The 20,092-nt window shown below is 37.3% G+C and overlaps 2 protein-coding genes across 4 annotated transcripts in view; one reads left to right on the plus strand and one right to left on the minus strand.

Annotated features, from left to right (window-relative positions):
• Positions 1-3,374, minus strand: part of uxs1 (UDP-glucuronate decarboxylase 1) — a 33,793-nt gene extending 30,419 nt beyond the window's left edge. The window contains exons 1-2 of one of the 3 annotated variants that reach the window (XM_014992197.2): positions 3,147-3,374; positions 2,646-2,829 (exon numbers count right to left, since the gene is read on the minus strand). In XM_014992197.2, the coding sequence (XP_014847683.1) occupies positions 2,646-2,736 (91 nt within the window). In that variant the 5' untranslated portion in view covers positions 2,737-2,829; positions 3,147-3,374. Of the gene's footprint in view, positions 1-2,645 lie in introns of all 3 variants that reach the window. The other 2 variants (XM_014992196.2, XM_014992195.2) reach the window with 2 other exon arrangements.
• Positions 3,375-10,835: 7,461 nt separating this feature from the next.
• Positions 10,836-11,797, plus strand: LOC148160858 (opsin-3-like). The gene has a single exon (XM_088015813.1). The coding sequence runs from the start codon at positions 11,360-11,362 to the stop codon at positions 11,795-11,797; it is 438 nt and encodes a 145-aa protein (XP_087871939.1). The 5' UTR covers positions 10,836-11,359.
• Positions 11,798-20,092: the final 8,295 nt, after the last annotated feature.

Genomic DNA, 20,092 nt, shown 5'->3' on the forward strand with positions numbered 1-20,092 from the left:
TAACTAACGTAAAGCTTTTCAATGTTGTGACCCAGACTTGATCTCATGCTAAACAAAGGTAGGAGTGTGTATCCAGCCCCAACATGTACGTTATCATTCGACAAAGCAGTTCTCAGTCCTGGTCGTCAAGACCCACTGCCCTTCATGTTTTAGAGGTGATGGATGGGCCATCACCCATTTATTTAGGTCAAGTGTGCAGAGGCAGGGAAACGCATGAAACATGCAGGGCAGTGGGCCACTGCTCTAACATAGACACGCAGCTCAATAAATTAAAACGTCATTAAAAGTTCATTAATGTCAGACTCATTATAAGATTGAAAGATCTGAGGAGTTTATTTAAATTGGTTTTGATGATCATGACTTGCAGCTGAAGAAAACCCAAAATTAACTCAAGAAATGCTTCGCTGTTGTCTACACAGTCACAGGAAAAACTACTGACCCAGCAGACATTTATTGACGTCCTCCACCATTCTTATCAGCCGACTTTCAGGAAGTTTTAAACTTCCCTTACTTCCCTCAGCTGATTTAATTTCATTTTCCAGAAGAACTTGGCGCCCATTGTTCTACGCTTCGCTTGCTACAAAGGGGGCGGTATTGAGAAACAATTGCTTCCAGGAGGCATGGTCTCTGTTAAACTTTTAAACACTACCCACTATCCAGGTCTGAATAAGTGGGGCATGTTTTTACAGTAGCTTCTTTAAGAGAAGTAACAATGATAACATATTTATCTTTTGTTAGTTTAAAGCAATCACCTGACAGCACAGTAAGGTTTCACAGAGATTATCTTGATGTGTTTGTTAACGCAGCGTTGCCTTTCAGAATGTTCCCACAGGTTGGTACCCATATCACTAGCATAATGTGGGGAATTATTCCTTGGCCTTGTTAAGAATAGAAATAGAAGCATAAACCTGGGATGAATGATTGACCTGATGACAGGTTAAGTAGGTCATATCTGATTTGTCCGGTCACTTAAATTGATTTGAAGATGGTTTGTTTTGTGAACAAAGAAATGCCGCTCATCCAACTGCCAATATTTAATCAGTCCAACTAAACCTATGATCTATAATCACACCAAAGAGTTTTGCTTTAGTATCTCCTGGAAGCCCTGCTGTTATCTTCATGAATCAATAAACTAATAATGTTTTGACCAACATCAATTGATCTTCAGTGTTTCTAGGAATTTACTAAATGTCACTCTAAAGAATTTAAATGTGCTTCATATGCAAATGTTACAGGTTTTAGCATACAAGTAGCTCAACAAATATCAACTAAGTTCATAATAAATGACTTTGGTCTCAGTTATTCTTTGTACCTTGGGTAAACCCGCAAGTTTTTTTTTTTCTAAAGATGTGGTTCTGTATTACTGATCTTGTTAAACCCAGGGTTTTTTTGTTTCTTTTTAAAGAAATTCTTGATATTGAGATTTTGACCTCTATGTTAAATGGGCAGATAATCTCAACAGCTGTTACTGTTGGGCACTTACACGGTACTATTTATAGAACATTAAACACACTGCAGTCATGGGCCAGCTACTGATATTATTGAAGATTTAAGATTACAAATACTGTTTCAAAAATCACCCCAAAAAGATATTGTCATAGCTTTCCTTTAGTTTATAGTGCTTTTGAGAGCATTTTCTATGTTTAGAGCATAGATTAACACATCAATGCTTCTTTGCCTATAACTTGCAATACACTGCCGGTCAGCAGGCCGAACGAAGGCTACTACTGTTTTCTCTCGCTTACAAGACAGTGTTTGGAAATATCTGTGGTTGCAAAAAACAAGAGTGATGGTGTGGAAATTAAATGAGCACCATCTTTTACTAAGGTAACTTTATTTTAAAATGATGAGTGGCATGAGCTGATTAAATACTGGGTATCCCAGGACTTACCAACAAGGTATTAAAAGCATAGCATAATCATTTTAGTCAATAAACAGAATAAAACAACAAATATTCAATGTAATAAGCACTTTAAAACTATTCAATTAATTGGGTGTTTAGTCTTCAATTTTGTTTAAGTTAATATATCAAATGAAATCACAATAAATACATATTACAGAAACCCAAAATAAACATTATGTTGTATAGCTTTTTGTATCAGTAAGAATAATTGCTGCCTTTCTGTTTCTCTTAAATTAGTTACATAATTTCCATTTTTGTTTTAAAAGGTTAGTAAAAATACTCTGATACAGTAAAACCGGGGGTGTTTTTGGATACTGATCCATGCCTAACATACAGTACTAGTAAAAAAAAAAAAAACCAACCCGTTTCATTTAAACCCAAGCTCTAATTCAGCAATTAAACAATCGGTTATTTCAGCATTAACACTGTGAATTTCTCTTACATTAAATAAATTACGACTCTCAGGAAACGTAGAAGCTGTTGCCAGGAAACCATACTGCTACCTATTTTTTCCTACCTGTATGTGTTTTTTTTCTTATTTTGTCTAAATGGGAACCATTCGGGTTTTATAATCTACATCCCGGGTGCTTGGCCACTACACGGAGTTGCGGCAGCCTGTTGTGTTGGTTGGAAGTTTCCACAGCAGTGTCAGTGTGTAGTTGAAAAACAATCGTAAAGAGATATTTCTTTTTAAGATTAGCATGTTTGATAAATCAAAAGAATATCAAAACAATGTACTCACAGGCAATGTACGCGATCAAAGCGAGAGCAAAAAGTAGCTTCATCATTCTTCTGTTTAAGCCTGAAAGCAGCCAGAAGACCCGCTTCATCATCCGATCCAAGCAACAGATCCAGGAAACCAGTTGGCCACCCTTTCAAGTCCAGCTAGTGCATTTTGGGTCGATGTTGTTTTCATCTGATGATTTCTGGGTCAATATAAATGCTGGGTGTCACTTAAAATGTAAATAGCTCCTGGGGAGGACAGGCTTTCTAGCTGCTCCTGCAACGTCAACACCAAGCAGTTTACGTGGCTAGCAGCGTAATGTATACAGGTAGCAAACAGTTAGCTGTCAGGTGGCAAGGCACGCTGTGGAGTGATGACAATTATCCCTACGTTAATGCTTATTTAACAGAGTTAACATTTATTCCCTTACGGGAAAACGGGTTACTATAGATGATCGTATATCCTGGACAAATGCGTCAGTATTGTCAATACGAACTGCGATATCAAAACAGTACGAACCCAAATGGTTAGCCGTTAGCTTCACATTAGCCGCGTCTGGCTAGCATACTACTTAAAACTCGCCGCCTGTTTTCTTACGTTCACTTCAAAAAACAACACAAAAATGAGTCTCAAATTCGGACTAGGATGCAAAAACACAACCGCCTCTCATTTAAACGTCCCACACGTGCAAACATGACGAAGCTGTTACACTCAGCTGGGCCGAAGAATAACTGATGAGCGATTACTCGTCGCTCGATTCATCAGCCTGTATGACGTTCGTTTCACTTTTGCAAAACTCAAACAATAAACCTTTTGTTTCAGTGTCACGTTACAAAGATTTTTCCTTGGAAATGCGTCAGTATTTCCTTGCTTGTCGTTTCAAATTTCCAGAAACAGATTGATATTTGTGAATGCAGATGCAATACCACTTTGATGTTCCCATTTCAGGCAGTGTGGTCTGTTCAGAGCTTTAATGGGTTTATACTATAAATTGACATCAGATTAAGAATTAATACTTAAATTATTAATCCCTTATTTTTAAAAGTAAGAACAAAGCTATTAGTGAAAAAAATATTTAGTTGGTGAACAATTTGTTTGATTGTTGATATGTTTCTTTTTCTGAAATTCTTTAGTTTTATACCAGATATAACAGGACCCACAACTTACCAAAGAGTTCCACTTTTATCACATCAGACAACAGAATATTCTTTAGTCTTACTTACAAGTCATCAGGGGTTTTTGGGAGAGGAGTATTTATGTTGTTTTTGCTCTGCAGTTGATTTTCCCTGTATCTCTCCAAACGATGCCAGCTTTATTCAGTCTCTTTATTCAGTCTGCAGTGCTAGTAGTACTTGTTTTTTTGTGACCTTCCACATGAGTCATCAATCTACTTTCGGAATGATGTTGGTAGTCCGTCACTCCTGAAATAGTTTGGCACATACTGTTCAATGGTTTTTGTGTTTGTGGATAAAGGGTCTCACTGTGCAATCTCGAAACCTTAGAAAGAGCTTTGTAACCTTTTCCAGACTTGTAGGTGCCAGTGGCTTTGCTTCTTATCTGTTACAAAAATTCTGTCAGCAACAGCAACTGCTTGTTTAAGATTTATAGGCTAATTTATCATGTCAGGCAGGCTCTACATTAGAAATTAGGACCAGGTTTAGCGAGTGTAATTGTACCAAAAATGTAATGAATTACAAGTAACCAATGGCACAAAAAAGGGAAGATTAACTTTTCTTCCCTCTGCAGATAATTAGAAAACTACTTTTGGAATTTACTCAGGTTCGTTTGTTTGGTATGGATAAATAGGATCTGAAATATTTAAACAGGACAAAAAAAAAAAAAAAAACACAAGCAGAATAAATTTATATAATATTTTCTCTTGACATTAGTATTTATTTCCCCAGGAAATCCCATTAAGATGAAGAATCTCTTTTACAAGAGAATCCTGGCCAAGACTGGCGTCAGCTCACAGTTTGTAAAACTTATCTGTATGTGTGTGTGCCTGCAGCTGGATCACAAAGTACTTCTGCAGTTTACCAGATTCTTGTTAAGTTCAAACTTCAAAGCATCAATTTAAAAAGTTCAGCTTTGAGGGTCTTACCAAAAACAGCACAAAACTTGTAATTTAATTTTTTTTTTTTTTTTTTTTTTTGTAGATTATGTCTTGCAGAATAAACAGTCTGTTTTAGTATGGTGCTTTGTGATCTGGGCTTTCTTTGATCCTCCTCTTGAACTGCACCTTAACAGAAATGGTTTCCCAGTAAAGCTTTTATCATATTGACGTTTGTTTTTTCTTTTTACACACCACATCATTTTATAAAGTTCTTATTTAAGATTAACCCAATCAGCCAAGCATTCATTGATTTTGAAAGCAGAATGACTCAAAAATATAAAAGGTCTATATGTTCACTGCAACAGCATAAGCGATGAATAAAAGACAACTGAACTGTTCTTGTTTATAAAGGCTTTTCACATTTTCTTTTTGTTTGGACGTGAAACAGTACCCTTCTATTTCAGTACGTTAGATTGTCATGGTCTGATTGATTGAATCTTCAGCAGCACACTGCATCATATGTCAGTGGTCTGATTCACACAAGTGAAAGAAATTTATTTTATATGTACATGTGCAGCAATCAGTCAGAGAGAAAATTAGAAGTGGCAGAATGTCTTCAATTTTGTCTCTAGGCAGCTGCTCCACTTCCTGTCATGCCTCCACGTCTCTCATCCGTCAGCCTAAAGCTCTTCAGATGTCATGTCTGTTTGTGTTTTTACAATTCACTCACAGCAACATTAACAGACTTCTCTCTCTGTGAGGTTTCACACATTGTTATGTCCTGGAAGTATTTTTTTACAGCTTCAAGGAATGTGCAGCCTTTGAACCAGAGGTTTTCAGATCTCTGGTGATAATCTTTATTGCCTTTCTTAATGTTAGTTTTTCATGTTTGTGTTTTTTTGATGTTCAAATAAGCTTTTCTGTCTTTGCCACGGTCGGTATTAAAAAGCACTGATTAAAGCAGCTAAAGTCATTAGTGCACAAGTGAATGTTAATATTTTATGTGGCTGCGTTCTCTACGCAGTGTGAAATTTACAAATGCAATCAGACTCCCTTGGAAATACTTCCCACAGATGCCTTGGTGAGAAAGATAGACATGGCTGAGTAAGATTGCTTAATTAATTTTTTTTTAATAACTGCTCATGGTCTATATTTAATTTGTGAAGAAGCACACTGAAAAAACAGAAAATCAATTTTTGGTTATCAACTTTTCAATTAATTTCAAATTACCTGCTTAAAAACCGGTGACCTTCTTGTCAGGACACAATGTTTATTTAACCCCAAACCTATCATGAAATGCTTGGAAAGTGATGAAAGTTTATGGGAAAGAGTTGTCTTCAGCTGACATAGCTGTTCAATTTTTTTCAGAAGAAATACATTTAATTACTCATAATGTAACATCACTTTGCTTGTATATGTTTGACATAAGAAATCAAACTAAAATTCTTCAATTTTTCACCTCAAGTGAGAAGGGGATGCATCTGATAGACAACCAGCCAAGGTGAACAACTGTATAGCTCTGCAGCATACTGTGAAATTGTTGTGAATACTAAGCTGGGGGAACAATAATGTAAATAAACAATTCGCACTGTTGTGATTCACAATAAGGATAAGAAATTGGTTCACAAATTTAATCAAACAAGCCCCACTGTGAGGCCTTTAAAGGGCACATTGCAATGATGTGAAAGACTTTGTTTTTTTCTTTGACACTTTGATCTAGGGTTCTGCCATTTTGGGCTCATTTCGTGTTTGTACACTAGATTTGTCTGGTGCTGTCTTATGATCTGTTAAGTTATATTGTCTCCTGTTTTTTTTTTTTTTTTACTTTGTTTTTGGGGATCTTACATTTAGTGGATTTTTTTGCTCATTTCTGGCAAAGGTTTTCTGATCTCAATTGAATTCGAAAACACTTCATTGCTGTAACTCATACTGAACTTCAAAAAGTTGCTGTTGAGGTTCACTGCTGTGAGCAGGAAGGGTCCCCTGTAGTGGTTTGTGTTACAGCAGTAATGAATAAGTCTCTGACTGAAGACACTCATTGAATAGCAGCCTCCTGAAGAGGATCCAGGGTTATCCATAATTTCTTGATTTTATGAGGAATCCTTTTTACAGGTTATCTCCAGTTAGTCCCCAGCAGTTCCCAGAACAGAATCAGCCTTTTTATCAGGCTGCTGTGCCTTTTTAAGTCCATGGCTCTGATGCTGCTACAACAAATGATGGCAGAAGAGATCACACTCTCACCAACAGACTCATAGAAACTCAACATTGTTAAGGAATACAGTCTCCTATCTGTTTTTTGTTACTAATTCTCAATAAGTTCATGCTCCCCTTCAATTGTTCCACATTTAGTTATTAAGATTCACGTGTTTATTGTTGCATTAATCACTCTGCAATGTGTTTACCCTCTATTTTTTAGATTTTCAGCTTTGTCAGGTCCACCTTTTACTCTCTGTATGAATCACCATTTTGCATGTTGTTGATTTCTTTTCTTGACACCAAGAGTTTGTGAAAGAAAATGCTTTATTTGCCAACCTGCCTCTTGTGTGTGCTTTGCTTTTTGATTCAGACACATCCATCCATGTTCATGTTCAATCACTGCATGTCATCACATGCCTTACAGGCCAGGTAATTAATTAATTGAGATATCTTAAGACAAGGAAAGTTCTGAAACATGCAAGGTTTTGGCCCTTGAGGAAAAGCTTTAAATTGTATTTCTTAAAAATCACGATCTACAAGTATTTATCTCTATTTGACATGAAAAAAATACACAACAAAACAAAATTGTGTTTCTCTTGTCCAAATCAATGACGCATAGTCTTCTTTCAGACAGGAGATCAGTGAATTGATAGGTGGTTTTAATCTCCCCTACTTCAATTACTGCTCTGGGTTTTACCTCAGATATTCACCACAGCATCAGGATATACTGTAGATGTCACAGAAGTGCTTTTGGGATCTTGATCTCGGCTGTTAGCAGTGCAAGTTCCTCCATATCGATTCAGAAACATTGTGCTTTAGTTACCAAAAAACTAAAGCACAGGTGTAAACAACACATCCCGTGGTGTAAAGACAAAGCAGTGGTGCATTTGGTTCCTGGGTAAACCTGGGTAAAGCCCATTTGCCCAGGTTATTCTGTGTTTCTAACCTGGCAGCTGCTGTGTGTTTGTCTGATTCATGCTAATCCATCTGACAGAGCAGTGCAGGTCCAGCCTATTCTCTGCCTCTCACCCAAGGGCAGGTGGGAAAGTCAGTGACCCCTGGAGGCCTTTGCTTGATGGCTGGAAATGACAGTATTATGTACATATTTTGCATCTACCCATATTTCTCGTGTCCTGTTTGTTTTGATTTGCAATATTACCTATTGGCTTTGTTTTTGCAACCTGTGAGCAGAAACAGGTAGGTAATGATCCAATAGGCGAATCAAAATAGGCTGCTAGGTAAATCCAGCTGTGGAGATGGGATGTGTTGCTGGACAGTAATCAAGTTGAATCCTTTTATTGTAATTAGGAAGATAATCAGTACTCAGCCGAATATATAATTCAATTAGTTTTTCTCAGTTGGGCAGTAGTTGTCCATTTGATGTATTTAGACTGGCAGGAGGATGCCTCTCATTTTTGTTTACCTCCTAAGGGTGTTGAATTTAAAGTAGATTATTTAATTCAAACTCTAACATAATCTAAGGGTGCATTTATGCCACAGGGATCTTTTCTAGCAATCAAGATAGATTTACTGGGGCCTTGTTTACCTAAAGTACAAATATAAACTACCAGGACAGAAATGTACACACAAAGAAATGGCCCTAATGTAGGTGATAAGCACCTCTTATTGGCTCAATATTCACAGTATTTTTGTTTCAGTCATCTCCCAGTTTTAATTCCTTTAGAGGTTTTCTGTTAAATTTAATTTATGCAACTCAGGGAATTGGTGCAAACACAGCACTACACCCAGGTAGTCATCTTTAGTATCACAGCGTTCACAGTGTTAACACTTAAATACATCACTAAAATCAACTAAACATGTTTCAAATTTTAATTCAGAGTACTAAATACAGTGTGGACTTTTGGCAAAGAGAGTAGCACTCAGCTGTCTTCTTTTCGGAATCAAACCATAATATTTGAATTATTTATTGATTTTATGTGCCAAGCTCTCCAGGATTGTGTATCATTAACCAATTTTAAGCTTATGAAGTTGAAAAATGGTTGCAGAGGGGCTTCTCAGATTTTATCTGTCCATTCATTTTAGTTTTGGGGAAACTGTAGGAAAAGGAACATGACATTGTTGAAACCTGCCTACATAATAATCAATATAGGTTTATCTCTATTAAAAAAAAAAAAAAAAAAAAAAAAATATATATATATATATATATATATATATATATATATATATATATATTTTTTTTTTTTTAACTTACTTGAACTATTAACAGCAATGAGCATGTAAATAATATAAATGCTTGATTTTAAAAAGTAACTTCTTATAAAAAGGCAATTTCACTTTAAAAAGTTTGTTTGTTCTGGGAAGATGATGAAAACAAAAAAACCTTCATCTTTATCAAACATCACTCCCTCAGCAGACAGAGTGGAAAACTAAAAATTTAATGTTGGAAGCAGTGAGTCAACATAATTTCAAATGAAAGACATTCATGACCGTTTACACCAGATCATCTTTGACATGTTTAACGTGGTTATATAATTGCATGCTGATGTCCCTCAGGGATGATTTTTCTGAACATCCCATCTGCCGGGGGAGTTGGGACATCTGACAGCTGTTAATGACCGAAATTAGCATAAAAACATGCAAAATAAAGATTTGCCTTGCATGCTCTGACCCTGATATTATTACAACAAGAACTCCTGCTGTGTAGCTACATTAACAGAACTAATTTACAATTTTCTTGAGCAATCTTCGCTTGGAAATGTCGAGCGAGAGTATCAGCATCAAAAGGTATTTACTGCTAAGTGGGGTCGTGCCACAGCTCTTGTGAAGCTATAGTGCAAATTCAAAACAATTCTATAACAAAACAAACATAGTGATTCAGAAACAAGTGGCAGAGAGATTAAAATAAATCATTAAAAGGATTCTCTATCGAAGAGTTGTGTAGTTTGTGCACTTAGTGTGCAGCTTTGATGAGAGTTGGACTGTTTGCTAATAAAAGGGAAGTTTGAGTGTACTTTCCAAAGAATAAACCTTATCTACCCAACAAAGCTGACAGTGAGCAATGACATTCTGACAGAAACATGGACAGCACGTCATTCTGAGAGATATGAGAAACCAAACTCCAGCTGAAGGTGAGAGCCAATATGTGTTAATATCAGACAAACATGAACAATGTTGGGAAACAGTTTTTCTTTCTTTTTTTTTTAAATTTACTTTATTTAAGTTTTTTTTTACACTCAAAACATTCAGACAAGAATAACCGTAGTAAATACAGCAAGTAGTTTCATTTATCAAAAGAAAAAAGATGGCTGATGTGTGTGCACGTGCGCTTGTGGGTGTGAGCATATGCGTGTGTGTGTGTGTGTGTGTGTGTGTGTGTGTGTGTGTGAGTGTGTGTGTGTGTGTGTGTGCGTGTGTATGTTAAAGTTATTTTCTTTGAGCTTTACCACCCTAAAAAGTTACTGCCCTGACCTGGGGTCATCAATGACATTTTTTAAAGGTTTGATCTCGTTTAATTAATTAAGTCTGGACTGGGGAAAAAACAAACAAACAAACAAACAAAAAACATACTATCTTCAACAAACCTCGTCTTTTTTTGTTGTTTTCAGCACTTCTGCCCCTCTTGATGTAATGATACCGTAGGCTGTGATGTAAAACCACCCACGGGCATCTGCACTGCATCTTATTTTTTTGTCATTTATGCTGCTTCATCTACTTGCCCCAGGCTTTTCAGCCAATATTCACACCAGCTGATGTTTTTTTTCTTTTTAAACTTTCTTTTCATTCAGATAATTAACTCTGAATGAAAACACTTCTTTTACATTTGTTAACCTCTGTGTAACCAAGACCGTCCCTTTCCCCCCCAATATGAACCAACACACCAAATTGAAAGCCTTGTTGATATAAATTAATGGAAATGTTTTCATTTTAAATGCGTATTTCGCGTTAAAACAAATGCCACAAAAACACGCACGCGCCTCCCCAGACTGCCACGGTCTTTAGTGACGTAAGAGCAGCCGTGCCTTTAAAGCTGCTGGAAACCACTGCATGTTAATCCTGCTGGAGTCTGCACTGTGAGGACGGATTACAATCAACTCTAATGCACTTGAAGATGACAGGCTTCCCCGAAGCATTAATACAGTAGTATCCTGCTTCAATTTGACCTGGCACGGTGTTGACTTTTTAGCAGAAATGTGAGGCTCATCAGCAGAAGCTGATCTGATCTCTGCGCGCTGAACACAGAAGGAGTGATGCATTGAGGTTAACAGGTGCCCCCCCACCCCCCTTTCTTTTTTCTTCTTGGAAAGGAGTTTTCATTTTGGAGGTATGTGCGTTTTGAACTTAACGCGAGGCTCTCAGGTTGTGCGAGCAAAATCAGCCCAGGGAAAAACTTGAGGAAAAATACCGCTTTTCTTAAAAAAAACAAAAACAAAAGAAAACAAAACTTTCCACGTATGAAATGAGTCGCACGGTTGCTTTGTCCAGTGCGACCAAACTCCTCCAGATCAAAGACAGAGTTAGATGAATGGACCACAGGATGTTTTCAGGTCAGGGTGCTGTGAATTACAGCTTCAACCAGAGCGATGACCTGGAGCCCGGCGACGCGTCCGCGGGCGCGGCGAAGCTCTCCCCGGCGGGCTTCGTCGTGCTTTCCGTCGTCCTGGGCTTCATCATGACTTTCGGCTTCCTGAACAACTTCATAGTCCTGCTGCTGTTCTGCAAATACAAGAAGCTGCGCACGCCGGTGAACATGCTGCTGCTGAACATCAGCGTCAGCGACATGCTGGTGTGTTTGTTTGGAACCACGCTCAGCTTCGCCTCCAGCATCCGGGGAAAGTGGCTGCTGGGGCGCGGCGGCTGCAGCTGGTACGGCTTCATCAACTCCTGCTTCGGTACGTGTCTTCTTCTGCTCTCACAGTTGGACAGCAGAACGTGTCCAACTCAGTTTCGTTTTTTGATTTAATGCGTTGATTTTTACTTTTTTATTATTTGAGTGATACAAACACAAATGACCAATGAAATTGGCATAAATCCTACATGAGGGACACATGTACAGTGTACATGCAAGAGACAGATGTCACAGGAGGGAAGAGGGAACAGAGTGATATTTTTGTTAAACAAATTCCCTTTTAGACTTGGAATAGCTACAGTTTTTACATGTATCTGTAGTTTCTTTAACTATAACTTTATTGTGCATTTACAAAAAGAAGGATGGCTGACTTGACTTCACAATGAAATCCTGTCAGCTACTAACATACTGCCTGTCTATAAAACCCTAAAGCAAACAGTCGCTACCCGTATTTAGCAAAGCAGATATGGTTTTGGATAATTATAGGATAGATGATCATATTTCAGCTGGTAGCAGTGATCAGCCTCGTTTCTTAAACAACCATGTCAGCAGACACATCCATGTGGTCAGGAAAAATATGTTCATTTATTTTAGAAAGACTTGATGAATAGTAATCCAGTAATGAAAACATCTAAGGGGATTGCTGGAACTTCCAAAATTTGGTGAAAAACCTTCCAATGCATTATTCAGAACAGGAATGATAGTGGGGGAACCACCATATTTACAATAAGAAGTGTGTTTGTAAAAAATAAACTTTAAAGATTATGATTAGCAATTTCTTAAATGTGTGGTGAAACCAAACACAGTAGAACTCAGTTTTTTTTTCCAGTAGTGAAAGTAAGAACGTTTCCACACATGGTGCGAAGGAAGCTCAAGGAATTGGGACGAAGCGGATCTGTGAGGGTAACCAGGGAAAAACTTTGCTGGGCAGCATAAAGATTGGAGTCTGGATCAATGGAAAAATGCCATGTGTGTTGATGAATCCAGATTTTACCCTGTTACAGAAGAAGAGAGGCAGAGGAAATGATGCACCCATCATACTTTCTGCAAAAGCCTGAAGGGGTACTGCTGTGATCTGGGGTTGTTGCAGTTGGCCAGATAACAGACATAGACAATGCCAGGTTATTAGGCACTGCACACTCCCTGGCTACCTTAAAGTTGAAGGATCTTTGGTTTCCACTCATTAACTATCTCTGTGTTTCATGATCATTTTACACATCTGAAATAAACTCTTGCAATTAAGGTAGATGTGTTGCCTTTCAGCCATCTGACTGGCAGCAACAGGTGGGGAAGCGAGAGTGCATCAATAGATAATTGCTCCATTCTGACCTTCAGCAGTCTCTCTAGTTATAGTTATTTTAACATACAGTACAGATTATAAACCAGTTGAAATGAATAGAGCTTTTCAATAAGCTACCTATTTCAGTAAAGTCTGAAATGGCAGCAAATCTCTTAAAATGTCAAACCTAATTAGATGCTGCGCTGGAAGTATTTTTCTCTTGTTGTACAACCGGGACAGAGAGGCTGATGGAGATTAGAGGCACTAATGTTGTTTCTACTTGGGTAGCAGTGCAATTATAAAAACAATTATTTTAAATGCGGCAAATTTGCTTTCATTCAGAGCTTTAAGGCGCTTGTTTAACTAATAGCTTCTGACAGTTTGGGCAAGATTAGAAGATGACACGCTATTATTCTGACATGCACATTAGCAAGTGTTATATTATTACTGAATATTTCAGAGTTGGGTTAAATCTGTTGCATTTTTTTCATGAGGGACTGTTACTTCAGAGCGAGAGAGTTTTATTTACCATATTGTTTGCACTGCGATGCACAAACTGCAACTGTGACAGTTTGAAAATGGTGAAAAATACCTTATTTAGTTATCACTTAAAATGTCTGCTCAAATCTGCACTCACTAAAACTAAAATCCAATTTTTACAAACTATCTGACCATGTTCAAGATACACTTTCCCTTAAAGACAAACACTAAGGTTAGTTTTTTTATGTACATGTTTTGATGCCGATGCTGGGGATTGCAGAGACTGTGGCTGAAGGCTTTTTGTGTATCTGTCCAGAAGGTGGTGTGGCAGAGTAACAAATTGGATTCTCCAGTAACCGCTTCTGGAAATATTAGATAAGACTGCTGAGCTCATTTGCATTCTTGTTAGCTGCATATTGCAGGGATACTAGCTGAACAGCTGATATCAATGTGAAGTCCCAGGAGACTGGGCCATCAGGTGTGAGTGAACAAATAAACCAGAGCTTGTAAAGCCCAAAAACGAATTTCTTTTTACCAATTACTAGAAAATCCTTCGGCTCAGAGCATCACTTACCTGAAGAGCTTCAAAATGGACATTTTCTTTTGCATGATTTGACCAGAACCAACAGGCAAACAGCTACATATGTCCCCTGATGTTAAATGTAATGGCAAAGTTCTTAATAAGCATTTTACCTGCCATTTCTACAAATTTTACCTACCTTGCCTGTCATTCTGCTATGTTAATTGACAGGCAGTGGTTTAGGCTTGAGCTGCAAGTGAAAGACCAAATGTCATTCTGAAGTATTGCAAATAGATTCCATTAGCTGCAAAGTACAAGAGGCAGCACGGACAGCAAATGCTTATTTCAAGGCGTGATTTTTAAAGCTTTCATAATTTGCTGTCAGGCTTCAGATAATTTCTGGTTTTCCACTTTCAATAATGTCAAGCGTGTCGACAACCGACGCAAACGGCTTGTTAATTTTGCTGCCTTTAGCTGATATACAATGCCTTGCAAAAGTAATTATATATACACATTGAACCTTTTCACATTTTGACTCATTACGGCCACAAACCTCTTTGTAAATTATGTGGATTTTATGCATCTTTGCTATGTCAAAGGAAAATGGCAAATTGGGTCTGACTTTTTCACGGGCGAAAATATCAGATTAGGGTCACATTCACCTGCTGTGTGAACGTAGCTTATCCTGGCAGGCGTGCTGCTGTGCCATTCACTTTCCTTGTTCACGTGATTGACTGAAGACAGCTCTGTGACTTGCTCAAGCTTGAAATGTTGTTTCATAAGCTAACTCTGCTTTTAGCATTTCTACAACTTCATCCCTGAATGGTCTGCTCTGTTTCTTGGCCTTCATGATGCAGTTTGTTCTCTTATCTTCTCCAAAAAACCTCTGAGGCTTTCACAAAACCACTGCACTTATTCTAAAATTAAATTATTTACAAGTGGACTCTGTTTGCTCTGATTTTTATTCTCAGATTCTTACTCCTAAATGAAGTAAGACTAAAATGATAAACAGTGGAGGGTACAGGAACATTTTAAAAAGTCCACTTCGAGCATTTTTGGCTATAATTTTATGGACATATTCAGTTTTCAGACACTGACAGTTGGCACAAGGAATCGTTTCTTTGCATAGTCAAAAGATTCTTGTCATTAGACTTGAATTTACATGTTTTTTTGTTTTCCATGCTCTAGATGCAAAAAAAAAATCATTACTTTGCTTTTGTACAGGTTTGCTATTTTTCCTGGCTTTAAAGCTAAAATTGTATTTAATAATTATTTTATATAATTTAATCACAGAATAAATTTCTTTTATTAGCGAGTGTTCAAAAACATTTAATAGCCCATCTTTATTAAAACAACTTTTTCTTTTGGAAGATCAAGAGCAAAAATATCTCTTTGGATTATAAAGGTTGCTGACCTCAGTTGCATTGCATAAATCCAACAAAACTTTTGGTTTAACATGACAAAATCTTAAGCAACTCCAAAAGACTTGAAAAGGTTTATTGAGACAAGTACATTTCCATCAAAATATCTCTAATTTCTCTGCACCTATGGATCAGTTTTGAACTTAGTCTTACTTGTTTCTATATTCATGTTTGTTTGCTTTCTTATCATTTCAGAGTGGGGGATTTTGGTGAAGCACTATGATAATTTCATATCCAGAAGCATTGAATATTTCATGCTGTGTTAAAAATGAGCAGGTGTGTGGACTTCATCTTGCCTGGGGCGTCTGTGCTGCACTGAAGGCGCATGATTTCCGCATGAACAAAGCTTGATCCACTGCCCTTCTGAATTTTCCTGTATATTCTGTTGTGTCATAGTACGGGCATATCTGGTGGAAGGCAGGCCGTGATTCTTAGAAATGAAAGTCTTTTCCTTTCAAACGTACAAAACCAGTACAAAGTCGGTCTTTGTGCTCATATTTTGAGGTTTAGATAGTAATTGAAAAATACCTGGAACTGGAAAGTCTTTGTTGGGGCAGCAGTACACAATCATTCACAGCTTTTGTGGGTGCCAATCAAACATAATAAATCTTAACTTTAATAATTTATTTCAGCAAGACATCGTTCTTGCTTTTTTGCTTTTACTTCAGATAAGATTGCCAGGAGATTAACCAGAGAATCATAATCAAAGATTAATTTGCATTAAGTTGCAACGTCACGATTGATCACCATATGCTCCAGCCGGCTCGATTCAAACAGGTATAAAAATCAAGCAAGGCGCACAAAGGATCTCATCTATTCTCCTGAGGAATGGCAAAGACACAGACATCTGCCATCTTTTCCAACATCTGTGTCATATCTCATCTCCTGTGCAATCACCTTTTCAATCTGTTTACCTTTTGCTTTTCTATATGGAACCAAATGCCAGGAGCCGGCCTCAGCGGGATGACTCATGCTCATCTGCTTTCAGTCTTTATGTCTTGACTTTTACCTTGTACGTGTGAGATTCCTGCCTACCTGTTGCCAGCTTCCGCAGCGTGCCTGTCTGCTGATAGTGTTCGTTTCAAGTAAGCATGTTTTTTTTTAAAACGACACGGTCTTCTTTGTAACTCGGCCTTGCGTTAGCGCGCCTCCCCAGCATGGTATGTCGCTACAGGGGATCTTAACGTTGCCAAATGTTGAGAAAAAACCCCCCAAAAAACCAGACTTACTCCTATAAATACACTGTTGTATAGTGATTTATATAATGTATACAATCTTTTACATAGTTTTTTTTTTCTCGATTAAAGCCTTTTGTTTTTATAGAAAGGGACTCTTCATATGTTCTTCAAAAGATGTTTCACTTTTATTCATCGAATAGATCTCGTTCGGTTGCTTGTTGCACAGGCTCAAACATCCTGGGTGTAGGGAAGGGTGTTCATCTGCTTTCAATCTGCTGGTTGTTTAGAGCAACAAATAGATTGAGTTGTTCCTGTGACATACTGCATGCCCTCAGTAATTGTATTCTTCTTTTATTTTTGATCTCTTATCTCATGTTTCCTGTGGCCTGTACTGGGAAGAAGCCTCAGTTTTTCACTGCGTCATCATGTCTTTGCTGCATCTGGCTTTTTTGACTCGGTCAGGCTGAGCGGTCTCATGATTTCCTTTGAGTACATCCCCGATCGATTTTTAACTGGTCATATGTGAGGGTTAACCACACACCTCCCTTGACTTATTCCCATTTAAATACCCCAGATTCACTGATGCTAATATTTGGACAATAACGTGAATTTACTCATCAAGACCATTACCCATTCTACACTGCGCCACTTTGCAGTCTACACTTTAGGTCTGCACCTATTGTCTGTCAGTACAAACAATAACCCAGGTCAGCTTGACACGACGTTGGTTAATTGCATTTACTCAAAAGGCAATTTGTAATTTTGTCCTATACGCCCAGTGGGTTCACCCAATTCACATTATGTCAATCAGCAATAGATAGATCTTGTAATTGGGGCAACTGACTGGAGCACTTGTGCCAGCCATGAATTTGGCCCCAGGCAAAGAGCCACAATACAGAAAACTGATAAACTCTGTCAGGCTGAGCGGTCTCATGACGAAAGTCAGCTCCGGCTTTCCTTTCAGTACATCCCGATCAATTCCCTATTCCCTACATTTCTGCAAGTAGAAATAGGGAACTTAAAATATGAAAGCTTCCACGCAAAAATCTGAGTGAGCATTTGTATTGTGTAAAATAAAAGAATTAAGAACAGAAAATGGCCATGAGTTGGTCTTAGTGCTACTGCTGTTATGAATTTCAATAAACGTTTGGCATGTAATTTACCTTTTGTGTTACGTTTTTAATTTAAATCCTGGCACAGTTAAATGCTACAGAGAACTGATAAAAAGCTAATTAAATAAAGCATGTAATTGCTAAAGTTGGTACATCTATAATGTCAGGCAACTACAGAAAGTAAAACTGCTTCAGCGACATGAGAAAGCAACGGAAACTTGTTTTACCTTAAAGTAATGTTGCTTTATAAACCCCAGAGCTTTCTCAGTTCATTTCTTTTTAAGAAACAGTCTTGCTCATATTTTGCATAATGATGCGTATCAAGCTTAAATGTAATGCAATGCAGTGTTAAGATATGATAAATATGACAATCATCCCTTTTTCTGGTATTTTTGTCCCTTCTTTGCCTGACCCCTTTGTTTATTTGCTTAGCTTTGTCAGCCTGTGCAGGACAATAACTCTGTGCAACTTTGTTTACTTGTGCAATATATAGTTCAGCTTATCTGCAAGATCATTTGGAAAATATGTATCAAATCTGTATTTAAGTATTAAGTGCTGTTTGTAAAATACTAAGGAAGACAAACTGATTTGACTTTATACCTTAACAAAATTTCTTCAAACATTTCCTCTTGCTGTTGTTCCTTTAAATAAGACTGTCTGTTCATTCCTCAGTCTGCAGAGGCTGATCCTTAAAAGACAACAAACTGACCACCTGCAGAGAGAAATCTTCAATTTTCTTGTTTTTCCTTCAGGGGGATTTTCTTGTCGTAGATACAGTTTGATTGAGCCTTCACTCTTGTCATTTATTTTTCAACACACAAAAGACAAGAGACAATAGCAGACATTTCAGAAAAATGAAACTAGAGGTCAGCTGCTGATTCTGGGTTTTATGGTTAATGGTAGTGCCTTAGAAGTTAAGGCAACTAATGGATGAAATTCTATGCTCGATGCTTTTCATGTAGTTTGGCTGATTTGTTTGTGGAGACGTTTGTTGTTTTATTTTAGCTTTGATTTACTGCAAGTCTGGAATGATATGGTTGAACAAGTTGCATCTAAAATTTTCAAACTTTCATCACAAATTATATTAATTTGCAAAATGTACAAAATTTTGCAAAATGTACAAAATAAGAGTTTATTGCAAGAAGCAATAAACTTCTTGCAATAAATTCTTAAAACAAAAACAGTTTTAATATTACAGGTGGCTAAGAAAGAAAAAAAAAAAAACAAACAAACATGCAAAAGACTTTACAAAGCAGCGGTAAATAAACCATGTTTGGTTCTGGTTTCTGCAGGTTAGACTCGAACCTGATCGCCTAAATGGTCCAAAAGGTATATTTATTTAAAATCCAATCCGAAATTTATTTCCTTTCTGGAAAGATTGCAAAGTTTTTGCATATTTTCTGTTTTCTCGAGATGATTATCCAGAAGTAGTTTTTCCCTTTTGGAAACTACGCTCTCCCCTCAGAGCAGACGTTGTTCAATCATAAGTTCAGAAGAAATACGAATAAATTTCTACAGGTTGCAACATGTAGAAATGCTTTTACTATTATTTTGTTTCTCAGGATTATTGCAATATAGTGAAAGCATACAGGACTTAAGCTGTGTGTTATTATTAGAGAAGTGACTAAAATATTTCTTGTATTTCCTTTGCTTTCATTTACATAACATAGTCATAATTGTATGGTGGCTAAGTGACAAATTAAAATACTGTAACATCATAGCCATTAAGGATGGATTTAATTGTGGAAAACAAGCTTAACAGATGGTATTACACATCAGTCCTGTGATTAACAGCAGCAGCACAGATGCTTTAACCCTCACGGGAAAAATGACTACGGTGTGTTTGGTTACAAATAACCTTTCAAATATTAATGCTCTATGAAAAGATTTTGAAAATGTTGTAAGCGTCTCTTGACTTGGCTGATTGATGAGAAAGAAAAACCTTGTAAATCCAGAAATTGAACAGGTGCTACCGCCCTGTGATAACTGCTTCTCCATTTGCACGCCGCGTGAAAGCCAGCTGCGAGCCGTAGTGTTGGGGGTTTCACTTCTAATCTGGCGCAAACTAAAAGCAGATGTTTCTAATAAAAGGGAAATTACTCCCCAGCTGAAGGCATACAGGTAGAATAACCAACATCATATACGGACAATGACATCAATAAACTGAAATTGGTATTATTATTATTATTATCATCATGAGAACAGCAAATGCTCCAGGAAATAAATATAAACAACAAAGGAAATCAATTAAAAGTTTTTTTCCTTTTTTTTTTTTTTTTTGCCACAGACAGCATTTTAATAGCTTCCATACTGTTTAGGAAAAGAAGCGATTCCTCAATGGAAATCCTCGTTACACGCCTCATGTAGCATGAAAGTCTCCCCTGGCTGCGTTGTAACTCAGTCCCTCTGAACCTTAAAA

This window comes from Poecilia mexicana, unplaced genomic scaffold (assembly GCF_051168715.1).
Source record: "Poecilia mexicana isolate PSO_F unplaced genomic scaffold, ASM5116871v1 scaffold_2, whole genome shotgun sequence".
NCBI classification, from domain to species: Eukaryota; Metazoa; Chordata; class Actinopteri; order Cyprinodontiformes; family Poeciliidae; genus Poecilia; species Poecilia mexicana.

Coding starts and splice junctions, on each gene's coding strand:
- LOC148160858 (XM_088015813.1), top strand. CDS start 11,360: ATGGACCACAGGATGTTTTCAGGTCAGGGTGCTGTGAATTACAGCTTC.